Below are 12,979 nucleotides of genomic sequence, written 5' to 3' on the forward strand. Positions count from 1 at the left end.
TAAGAACTTTTGATATGTTAAAGAGAAAAGTCAAAGTTAACGATTTTATTAAAGTTTTGTAAGACGTTAATTTTTATGTATTTATTTGACATATCAAATTATTTTCGACTTTATGTTAAACTTTATAAAGATGATCCATATTATAATAACTTTCATTCTAGCAGTGGATTTTGTTATACAAATATGTGGCGAAGAGTGATCAGATATGTCATGTTACTAAATTTGACACCTTAATGTCATTTAATAATGATATATATATATATATATATATATATATATATATATATATATATATATATATATGATAAAAAAATTGAGATCTAAAATAACAACTTTACTTGGGACGTTCCTCAACATATCATATTCACATTATCACATATGGTTTGATTTATTTGGATACATGTGTGCAAAACTATACACTTTCAATAACAATTAATCTCATATATAAAATTGCATTAAAAAATATAATTGTTTAACATTGAAGAAAACATGAATAGTTAGTTTCAAGATTTTGAAACATTTGATGTGATAATTGAGTAGGAGCCTAAGAGAAATCATAATAATCAAAATAAATTCAAGCACTTGAAGATATCCATGATGGATTTTTAGCTGATCAACTTGAAGAAGAAATTTTGAATTGTTGTTCTTAATATTGTGGCTTAAGTTGCAAAAAGGTATGTTTATGAATCAATGAATGAACTCCAATATTGCGTAGAAGGCAACTAAGATCGGTAGAGAAACAATCATTCCAAATATCACCCTGCAGAGATATCACAAAGTTTATAATTAATGTACATTTAGTAATTAGTATATATATGCTCTTAAAATACTATTTTTTTCGTCATATTATTAGATATGAGTTAGAAAAGGTTGTATTTATAAAGGCTTTGTGTTAATGGGTTGTGAATATTAAGTCGTTCCAAAATGAAAAATGAAAAACATATCGAAAAATTCATAACAAAACTATTCGATGAACAGTGATGAGTTATTTGATAAAAGATTATAATATAAGTTATCTAGTAAACATATAATCTATCGGAATACATTAGAAGATTTTCCATACACAAAAATTATGTATCGTAATTTTTTTATAACCCAGTTTTTTTAAAAATGATATTTAATATTATATATTTTTTATTTATTATTTTTTTTTAAAACTTCAAATGCAAATTTGGTTAGAATAATCTTATAATTTTATTTTTGGTATTTCATCATTAAAAAAAATTTGATATCAAAAATTTAAAAAATCATTTAATTTTTTAAAACTATTTCAAATAAATTTTCATAAAAATTACTTTTTAGATACAACTTTAAAAAAAATATTGTTTTGGTCTTCAATATATATTTATGATATATGAAGTCAAAACTAGTCTTTCAATTAAAGTAAAAAATGAATTAAAAAAACTTGTAACATTTTAAAAAACACTTTAATAAAAATTATTTTTGAAAAAAAAATCTATTTTATAAAATTAAAACAAACATGTCTTAAGTGACATTCTTCAATACACTCATGCAGATATTATGTTTTCCGATTTCAATAATGTAGAGGATAGGAGAATAATTGTTAGGATATGGAATAAATTTTTTCTCTGTGTCAAAAATGGGCCACCTATATGTCTGACTCAAAATCCAATGACTTAATGAATAACTATTATCTTTTAAATTTATTAGAAAAGAAAAATTCAAGCATATGATAATATTCTTTAGAATTTTTAAAATACACGAAGACTTAATTAAATAAATTTCATTTAAATAAAACATTATTTAGAAAAATTAGTAAAAGTAATTAGTATTGTATAAATAATGATTCTTGAACATTAAAGAAATATTAAAAAACTTACGCAGTGCTAAGAACGTCTGCATGCAATCCATATTCTTTAGCAAAGATGAAGGATGTGATGGATTGTGGAATTGCTGCCTGCACCCAATACATAAAATAGAAGAAGATAATTTTTAGTTTTATTTATTTCATAAATAAAATTTAATGATTTTTTAAAAATAAAATAAATTTGAAACCTGAATGATGGCAATTCGTAAAACGTCACCACGCAATCCTACAACGATGGCACTAATAGCCATTGCTGCTGGTCCAGCAATGAACTTTAAAACCAAACCAAATAGAGTCAAACTTGGTCCACAAGAAATCACTTTCTCTTGAAGTGCCATGAAAATACCTGAATATATCAACATATATTCTTAATTGTAAGTTTAATAAATAATAATAATAATAATAATAATAATAATAATAATAATAAATTTAAGAATTAATCTGAAATAAATTAAAGTAGCCATATCTCACCCATACTAAACATGGCAGTGCCTGTCCCAGCTCTTGACATGATCAAAATACATCCATCTACCATGCTTGGTAATTCCAAATTCCATCTGCATCAATCACATATGTTATATAAAATTTTGAATACTTAAAGAGAGTTTAAAAAAAAAATGTGGGAGCGAGATATTTACTTACTCTTCTAATAAAAAACCAACTAAAAAATGGAGTTTTTTTCCGACTCTACTACCGAAGTGCAGTAAAAAAATGGACTAGAGTTCTGATGCGAAACGGATAGGTTTATTCCGATTAAATTTGAATCACTCAAATTCAATCCAAAAAATGGGGAGATGATACGAGTTAATTTAGATGGTTGAGATATAAATTTCACTCCATCTTATTTACTCGGAGAAGGATAAGTTGGTGAGTCGGTCTGTCAAACAAAATTGTTTTGCAACACATTGTTTTATTAGAAATCACTTAGACAAAAATTGATCATACATTGATAATAATAACTAAAGAACTTTTTCATGTTATATCTTATCATATTTTACATATATTTCTCATATTTTATCATATTTTATTAATGAAATATAGTTGAAAAAAATATATTTTATATGTGTTATCTCTCTTATTTTATATAAGAGATAATTTATTTTTTAAATTTATTGAATAACCAATATATTTAATTTATAAACCGAAACTTAAAAAAAATATTTTTAGTATAAAGGAACAAAAGTAGTATTAGTTTTTTAAATTAACATGCGACTTAGTTTTTTCGGTCTTATTCGTCCAATTTTTCATCGAGTTAAAATAATAAATCAATCAACCCTAAGGATTGGTCTAGTGGTGGATCTTGAGAGTGTGTTTCTCTCAAGGTCTCAGATTCAAATCCAACTGGATGAAATTAATCTTTGTGTTGAGCCTGTCCATACGGAACTTTACTCCGACTTTAAACGGGGCTCCCGCTAGTGAACAATAGAATTATCTTCTTAATCGATGGCAAGACCGAATATCAAGATTTAAAAAATAAAATAAAATCAATCGGTAGGATTGAATTGAAAACTATGTCTCAACCGACCTTCGATAACAAATTAAACGGGTCGCTTTTTGCCCACCCTAGCAAGAGTTTTTATGAAGGGTACAAAATACACCTTCATTTTGCAAGAAATAGAAGGAAGATAGACATAGAAATGTGCATATTAATAATTAAGTTAAGAAATAGAATACCTATTAGATATGAAAGCCCATGAAATACCAACAACACAAGCATAGGAATTTGGGTTCACTATAAACTTGAGCCACACACGTTTCATCAATTCAAAGAAAGGAAGCTTACTACTTCCATCTTCTAATATCACATCCATACCAATTCTATTCACCTCCAAATCCTTCCTTTCTTCATCTTCACCCATCATCACACTACTAATACTACTAGCCTTTGGTTTCAAACTATTACTAGTAGTCCTAATAGTACCTTCCAAACCCGTTCTTCTAAATTCCAACACAAATAAAAGCAAAGTGAGCCAAACAATAGCTTGAACAACCGAACCTTGTACCACAAGATCCACACCTAAGGCTCCATACATAGGTTTCACCATTGGTATTCCAACAACAAGAGAATTTGTTAGAGTACACAAAGAGAAGCTTGTTATAGACCAACTAGAACTTCCCTTGCTACTACACTTAGCCCAAAGCCCAATCACCGCGACGATGATTAGCTTCGAGAGAGTGTCCGCGCCTATGAACAAGAAGTTCATCTTGAATGGATCGATGTGTGCGGTGAAGTCGAAGGCGAAGAGTGGTAATGTGAAGTAACAAACTAGTTTGTTTATTGCATCACATTGTTCTCTTGTGAAAATTTTCCACCACCTTACGGAACCATAACCTAATACTAGTGCAAAATAGAGTGGCACCACTGCTACTATTACTTTGTACACATCTTCCCACCCAATCATTTTTTTCTTCTTCTTTTTGTCCACTTTAAAACTCTCCAATTTCTTGGACAATATGCTTAAAGATTGTTAGTTACAAAATGCATGATATAAAACTATGAGTAAGTTGATATCATGTATTTATATGTAAACATTTTGGAAAAGACAAAAAACTATACAAACAAAGCATTACGTTTATTCCACTAGGGTTATTTTCTCTAGAGTAATGATATTCGGACACACACACACACACATATATATATATATATATATATATATATATATATATATATATATATATATATATATATATATATATATATATATATATATAATCATTTTTAAAATATGGTTAGTTTAATTCAGTATTAAAATTATGGTTAATTCAACTACATGATTAATTATAGTTTTACTATATTTTTAATGTCATCTAAGTTTATTATATATTTACTTGAATTAATTAAAATTTTATATGTGATTAATTAGATGTCACGACAATAGAAAAAATTGAGTGCACATAAAATATTTTTATTTTATTTAAGTGCACGAGAGAAGGGTTTTGTTTTATAATTAGAATTAAATTTTATTTAATTTTTCCATCACTAATTCTCTATCGCAAAAATGTGATGGGTAAAACATTGCAATCACAATGAAGTTAAGAAAAATTCCAAAACTCTATTTTTCAAGCTCATTTGTAGTTGCGAATCTCATTAAAAAGAGATAGCTTTCTAGTGAAAGCAAGAAAGTATAAGAGATATTAATATGCACAAGAACATGTCATTTTCCTATTTTAGAATTGTCTATATCATTGATAAAATAATTTAAATTAACACATAGAGATGTGTTGGTGGACATTCAACGAATTGGATTCCATGCACATATATTGATTGATTCTTGAGGTGTGACATGATCGAGTATGTCTTAGTGCACGCAAATGCGTGGTTGCTATAACCATCGTGTGCTATTTGTGGTCAGCATCTGTGGAATATATATATCAAAGAATGAGGTGCACATAGCTAGACAATAGTACTCGTAAGAAACTCAAATCACAATCAATCAACATGATATTTGCTTACTCAACTCAATCAAGTGTCTCTATGTCTGCGCGACTACATTACTCGCTAGAAACGCAACACAATTGATGAACACAATATTTATTTACGTAAGTCAGTCAAGTGTGTCTACGTCTGTTAGAAACTACCGTAGTTGTAGTTCTATGTTATAATTAAATGAATCAAAATTCTAGTGTTATAAGACATATAGTAATTTAGATTTAAGATTATTTGTGTTTGAATTTCTTATCTCAGTCAGGGTTATCTTTTGTGGCATGTAAGGCGGGCTATCACACAAGATTAAAAAATTGAGACGTTTATGTTGGAAAAAATAATTCAAGTGGAGCATAATTGGTTACGCCATACGTATAACTGATTATCATATCAAATAGAATGCTCTCCTAATCGATTATCATTTTTGTGTAATCAGTTACCACTTCAGGGAGTAGCACTTCGTAACCGGTTATAGAAAATACGTAACCGGTCATGAGCTCAAAAAAATTAATTTGTTGTTTAGTTGGATAGTACATTGTTGTGTAATTGTGTATACATACTCCACTTTGGATTATTAATGTTAGAACAAGATTTGGTTTTACATCTATACCTTGAAATGTTGATGATAACAATATTGTATTTATGTGAGAACAATTTTAGCATCCTAATGGTTGATTATTATGTAGCTTTAACAGACAGTTCTGATTATGAATATATGATGTGTAACGTCATCAGTTTCTGAACCATATGTTCCAAATCCGCTTTTGCGCCAGCTATTAGAAGTTCTGAAAGATGTTCAATATTGTTGCTGCAATGCTCTTGTTGTTTCTATATTGATTCACTCTTGAGAAGCTTCTGAGGAGACACTATGTTGTTGCTGCAATGTTCTCTTAGTTCATGCTTCTGGACGCGACTCTGATCACCAAACTTTTGAAGAATGACAAGCTTCTGAAGTTGTGTTATGTAGTTGAAGCTTCTGAAGATCTCAAATCAGACGATTGAGGTTATCAAGGTTCTGACTGAAGATTCTAAAGACTCTGAAGATCTCAAGTCAAACTACTGACGTTGTCAATGTTCTGACCAAAGATTCTGAAGTTTATGAATCCATCTTTATGTTTCTTCATTTCATGCTTCATCAACTTTCATCAGAAGCCAATGAACTTGAATATAAGATCAAATGGAAATGTGATCAAATAGTACATCCTTTCCACTACCTTATTTCGTGGGCAAGGACAATATTATGCATCATACCTGTCACCAATTTTATGGGCAAAGGATAGTACGCAATATCACTCCTTTCCCATCCAACAGTGGACAACCGCTCTATGAGCTTTCTCCATTTCCCCCTCCAACGGTCTTCTTCTTATGCTATATAAGTAAGACTTGGAGACTTGAAGAAAAACTTCGGTGACACAATATTTTGACAAGTCTATTTTCTTTGTGAAAATCTATCATTTATTTGTACATAGTTTTTCTTTAAAGTGTTTGTTATTCATTTGTGTAAAATCTGCTTGTATAGAAGCATCTTGTAACACATAAAATATTATTTAAACTGTTTGTTTGCTTTCTTGAGGAGGTTATCCTTGAGAAGACAAAGAAGGCTATTCTTTGTGAGTCCTTAAGGATACTAAGATAAAGTGAGATCTTTGAGAAGACAAAGAAGGTTATTCTTTGTGTTTATTGTAATATGTTCATTATTGTGGATTAAGTCCTTATGTATAAGTAAAAATCACCTTTGCGGATAGACTGGAGTAACTTTGAGTTTCAAGCGAACCAGGATAAAAATATTTGTGTTTTTATCTCTTTGTTATTAACTTGTTAATGGTGTTCTGATTTTGAAAAAAACTTTTGCTTGTAAAACCCAATTTAAACCCCCCTTTCTTGTGTTTTTCACACCTTCAATTGGCATCAGAGCTCCGGTTTTGATTGTGATAAAAGCTTTATCAACATCTCACCGTGTTTAGTACCGATCCATTTTGTGTGAGAAACAATGGCCGCTGCTAATGCTGCTAACGTTGTTACAATAATGAAAGAGATCACTATAGTGCAAAACCACCAATATTTGATGGTGACAAATTTGACTATTGGAAAGATAGAATAGAAAGTTTCTTTCTTGGTTACGATGTTGATCTCTGGGATCTTGTAGTCGATGGCTACGTCCACCCAGTGAATGCTGAAGGAAATACTATAGCAAGAAATGTTATGACTGATCAACAAAAGAAAGATTTCAAAAAATCATCATAAAACCAAAACCATATTGCTTAATGCTATCTCTTATACAGAGTATGAGGAGATAACAAATAGTGATTCTGTCAAATCCATTTTTGATTCTCTGAGGATGACTGATGAGGGAAATAATCAAGTAAAGGAGACAAAGACCTTGGCCTTAATCCATAAATATGAGGCATTCAAAATGGAAGTTGATGAAACAATTGAGACTATGTTCTTAAGGTTTCAAATGCTCGTTGCAGGACTTAAAGTTCTGGATAAAGGATACTCTACAACTGACCATGTCAAGAAAATTATCAGAAGTCTGCCCAAAAAATGGAGACCTATGGTAACTGCCTTAAAGATGGAAAAAGATCTCAACAACATCAGTCTTGAAGAACTAGTTAGTTTTTTAAGAAGCTAAGAGATTGAGCTTGAAGAAGATGAACCTTAGAAGCGAGGTAAATTCGTTGCTCTAAAATCCAAGCCTGAGAAGACAAAAGCTTATCAAGCTGGGAAGAATCAGAAGGATCTGATGAAGACTTTGAAGATGATGATGAGTTGTCTCTAATTTTAAAGAGAGTGAACAGACTCTGGAAACACAGGAAAAATGGTCAAAAAAAGTTCAGAGGAATCAGAAGGACTGATGGTCGCTTCGATTCTTCGTCTGGACAGAAGAAATAAGGTTCTGGAAAAGAAGTTATCTACTTCGAGTTCAAGGAGCCAAGCCACTACAAAAATGACTGTCCTAAGCTGAAAAAGGGCAGAAGGCATAAGAAGAATTTGTCTAAAGGTAAGAAGGGGTTGATGGCTACATGGGATGACTCATAATCTGAAGAAGAAGATTCTGACGAAGAAAAAGTCAATGTTGCACTGATGGCAACTATAGAGGATCCCACAAGTTCCAAAGAACCAGAAGATAAGGTATTATCAGAATAAGAATCCGACTCTGATTCTGAAGAGGTATTTTCTAACCTATCTCGTTCTGATATTGAATCATGTCTCTCTGAAATGTTGGAAATGTACCAGAGTCTTTAGAGTAAATACAAGGACCTTAAACAAGTCTAAGTAATTACTTCTAAAACTCGGAGAGAGCTTGATAAAGATATTTCCTCTCTAAATGAAAAAGTATTTTCTTTAGAAAGTAACAACTCTGCTTTGAAAACAAAATTTCAAAACTAGAGGAGAAAATAATCTCAGAAGCTTCTGGTACTGATTGCATCATTAGATATGATAGAGCATTCCATTACTTTCTGGTTAAAAGCATACATAGAAGCAAAATGGCTTCCTTGATCTATGAAGTTAGCATAAATGGTAAGAAAGGTTTAGGTTGTACAGAATCTGTAAATCCTGAAGAAAGTCAGAAGGTAAAACCAAAACCTCTCTATGTGCATTTCGTGCATGCTGGCACCGAGCTTGATATTTTTACATAGACACAGAAACATACAAAGGATAAGAACTCAGTTCTGAAACCTAAGTATCATGCACACATTCCTCATGATTATCCTTCTGCTAAAAGACCCAAAGTTGTAAGAAACTTTGAGAAAACTAACAAGAGAGGACCTACCTAAGGATAAAATAATTTATGTTGCAAACATCCTTAATAGCTCAGCTGAAACACCAGTTATGATACCTGGATAATGGATGCTTGCAACACATGATGGGCATAAGGTCTATGTTCCAATATTTGGAACTTAATCCTGGAGGCTTCGTTGGTTTCGGAGGAAACCAGAAAAGAAAGATCATTGGCTCTGGAATCATTGGTAAAGATAAACTTCCTTTTATTACTAATGTTCTTTTAGTTGATGGTCTGATGCATAACCTATTGTCTATTAGTCAACTTAGTGACAATGGTTATGATATCATCTTTAATCAAAAGTCGTGTAAGAGTGTCATTCATAAAGATGGTACAATCCTTTTTAACAGAAAGAGAAAGAACAACATTTATAAAATTAGAATTTCTGATCTTGAAGATCAAAATGTAAAATGTCTAATGTCTGTTAATAAGGAGCAACGAGTATAACATAAACATTTGGGCCATGTTATCATGAGAAGGATTTCTCAGCTAAATAAGCTTGGATTAGTCAGAGGTCTACCCAACCTGAAGTTTGCTTCAGATGCTCTTTGTGAAGCATGTTAGAAAGGCAGGTTTTCTAAAACATCCTTTAGAGAAAAAACTGTTGTTTCAACCTCTACACTGTTAGAACTTCTGCAGATTGATTTGTTTAGACCAGTGAAAACTTCTTTTATCAATGGAAAGAAGTATGGATTGGTCATAATTGATGACTACAGTCGTTGGATATGGGTAAAGTTCTTGAAACACAAGGATGGGTCACATTCTGTATTTCTACCTTCTGCTCACTAGTGCAAATAGAAATGAATTGCAAAATAGTCAAAGTTAGAAGTGATCATGGTGGAGAATTTGAAAATAAACATTTTAAAAATCTCTTTGATTCAAATGGTGTTTACCATGATTTCTCGTGTTCTAGAGCTCCACAGAAAAATGGAGTTGTAGAAAGGAAGAATACGACTTTGCAAGAAATGGCTCACACCATGATCCAAGAAACTGATATGGCTAACCATTTCTAGGTAGATGTAGTTAACATAGCTTGTTATATTCAGAACATGATTTCTATCCGACCTATTCTGGGTAAGACTCCTTATGAATTGTGGAAGAACAGAAAACCTAACATTTCTTATTTTCACCCTTTTGGATGTGAATGTTTTATGTTGAACACTAAAGAGAATCTTGGCAAGTTTGATTCTAAATCATATAAGTGTTTATTGTTAGGATATTCTAAACTCTAAAGGCTGCAAAATCTTTAACACAGAAACACGAATTGTTGAGGAATCAACTCATGTTAGATTCAATGATAAGCTTGACCCTGAAAAGTCAAAGCTAGTTGAGAAATTTACAGATCTGAAGATCAATCTTTCAGAATCCAAGGATATTGATTCTGGAGAAAAAGACTCAGAAGACAAAGCTAAAGAATCTGAAGAAATGACTCAACCAGAAACTATCGTTGATATAACTCATCAAATGAATAGTAGATCAAAAACTTCTCATTCTGAAGAACTGATTCTAGGAGATAAGAATGCTTCAGTCAGAACAAGATCTTCAACCAAACCTTATGAAGAGACTCTTCTAGGTTTGGCATCTCTGATAGAACCCACATCTATTGATGAAGCTCTTCTGGATAATGAATGGATTATGGCTATGCAAGAAGAACTGAATCAATTCACCAGAAACGATGTTTGGGATCTTGTTTAGAAACCAAAGGGTTTCCATGTCATTAGAACCAGATGGGTCTTCAGAAATAAGCTGAATGAGAAAGACGAGGTTGTCAGAAACAAGGCTCGACTAGTAGCACAAGGTTATAGTCAGCAAGAAGGTATAAAGTATACATAAACTTTTTCTCCAGTTGTTAGGTTAGAGTCTATTTGTCTTTTAATTTCATTTGCAGTCAATCATAACATCATCCTTTATTAGATGGATGTTAAGAGTGCATTCTTGAATGAATATATTTATGAAGAAGTATATGCGTACCAACCTCCTGGTTTTGAAAGTTCTCAAAATCCTGATTTTGTCTTTAAACTGAAAAAATCGTTATATGGTATGAAGCAAGCTCCCAGAGCTTGGTATGATAGACTAAGTAACTTTCTTTTGGAAAATAATTTTACCAAAGGGAAAGTGGACACAACTCTCTTTTGCAAAACCTTTAAGAATGATATGCTGGTTGTGCAAATTTATGTTGATGATATTATTTTTGGTTCGGCTAATGCATCATTGTGCAAGGATTTTGCTAAGTCAATGCAGGAAGAATTTGAAATGAGTATGATGGGAGAACTCAAATTCTTTATGGGAATCTAGATTTATCAATGTTCAGAAGGAACATACATTCATCATAACAAATATACAAAGAAACTTTTGAAGAAGTTTAACTTATTAGAACGTAAGCTAGCAAAGACTCCAATGTATCCTACATGTATTCTGAAGAAAGAAAAGGTAAGTAGTAAGGTAAATCAGAAGCTTTTTAGATGTATGATAGACTCTCTTTTTATATCTAACCACTTCTACACCTGATATCTTATTCAGTGTATGCTTATGTGCTAGCTTCCAATTAGATCCTAGGGAAACTCACTTAAGTGTTGTTAAGAAAATCTTTAAGTATCTGAAAGGTACTACTAACCTTGGTTTGTTTTATAGAAAATCAAGTGAATACAAGTTAGTAGGCTATTGTAATGCTGACTATGTTGGAGACAGAATAGAAAGGAAAAGTACTTCTGGAAGTTTCCAATTACTGGGAGATAACTTGATCTCATGGTCCAGCAAGAGACAGTTAACAATCACGCTTTCAACAGCCGAAGATAAATATATTGCAGCTTTTGGATGCAACACTCAAATAATCTGGATGAAGAGTCAACTGGAATATTATCAGGTATCTGAGAGTAACATTCCTATTCTCTGTGATAATAGTTCTGCTATTTATTTATCTAAGAATCCTATCTTGCATTCCAGGGCTAAGCATATTGAAATTAAACATCACTTTTTACGTGACTATGTTCAGAAGGGTATTTTTAATTTAAAATTTGTTGATACAAACAATCAATGGACTGATTTCTTTACAAAACCCCTTTGCTGAAGATAGATTTGTGTTCATTCTGAAAAAATTATTGATGGATTTATGTCCAGAATGAAAATATGTATTTCATAATGGTTGAGCCTTTAGAACTCTAGATTAGATTATGAGAATGTTTTTTTGTTGACTCTGAAACATGAGCTTTATGAAGTATGAAAACTTTCATGAATCAGAAAGGTTCTGATCAGAAGCAATCTTATCGATTTGTCTTCCTGATTCTAAATAGTTGTTGCATTAAATGGTTTTCATGTCATTTGATTTCATGTGGTTCTAAGTGGTGACAACTATCCCACTTTCTAAGCATGTGTGATAAAAGCGTGACACATTGGGTTTCACAAATCTTGGAATTAGGTTAGACTCTTACACTTCCTCCTATGACTGCGTATTTCCATTTTGTCATCATTGCAAAGTTTTCTATATAAACCCATTTCACCCACATTTTCACATTACGCGCACAATACTCCCACACTTTCATCTTTCAAACAAAAAATAACCCTCTATACAACTATTCTTCATCTTCATCATCTTCATCAATGACTGCTCAACAACAACCGATTTAACAACTGTTTCAGTAACTACAACTACCTCAACCTAGATCTCCTCTTAAGTTTGTATCTGGTGAAAACTCTCATCAATCCAAAGAGGAAATCAGCGGCAGTAAACCTAGTTAGATAGTTATCCTATCTTCACAAAGATCGATCCACCTGAAGTTTTGGCGTATTGCATGGAGATTTGTCTCGAAGATGGTGTTGATCCATTGGTAGATTCCTTAAATCTCACGGATGACTACCCATTTGTTCTGCCGCCTCCTCCTCATTCTTCCCAAAACCCTTAGTTTTCTAAAAAGTGTATCCGCATGTGTGTATGTATGTCTTTTAT

General features: G+C 31.7%; 1 protein-coding gene across 1 annotated transcript; it reads right to left on the bottom strand.

The window, feature by feature from the left end:
• Positions 1-317: 317 nt before the first annotated feature.
• Positions 318-4,410, bottom strand: LOC127126987 (auxin efflux carrier component 5). The gene is made up of 5 exons (XM_051056067.1): positions 3,503-4,410; positions 2,300-2,385; positions 2,017-2,174; positions 1,842-1,918; positions 318-760 (listed from the first exon to the last, which is right to left on the bottom strand). The coding sequence occupies exons 1-5, from the start codon at positions 4,228-4,230 to the stop codon at positions 688-690; spliced, it is 1,122 nt and encodes a 373-aa protein (XP_050912024.1). The 5' UTR covers positions 4,231-4,410; the 3' UTR covers positions 318-687.
• Between the last annotated feature and the right edge of the window lie 8,569 nt (positions 4,411-12,979).

Source organism: Lathyrus oleraceus, chromosome 3, assembly GCF_024323335.1.
Source record: "Lathyrus oleraceus cultivar Zhongwan6 chromosome 3, CAAS_Psat_ZW6_1.0, whole genome shotgun sequence".
In the NCBI taxonomy this organism is placed as follows: Eukaryota; Viridiplantae; Streptophyta; class Magnoliopsida; order Fabales; family Fabaceae; genus Lathyrus; species Lathyrus oleraceus.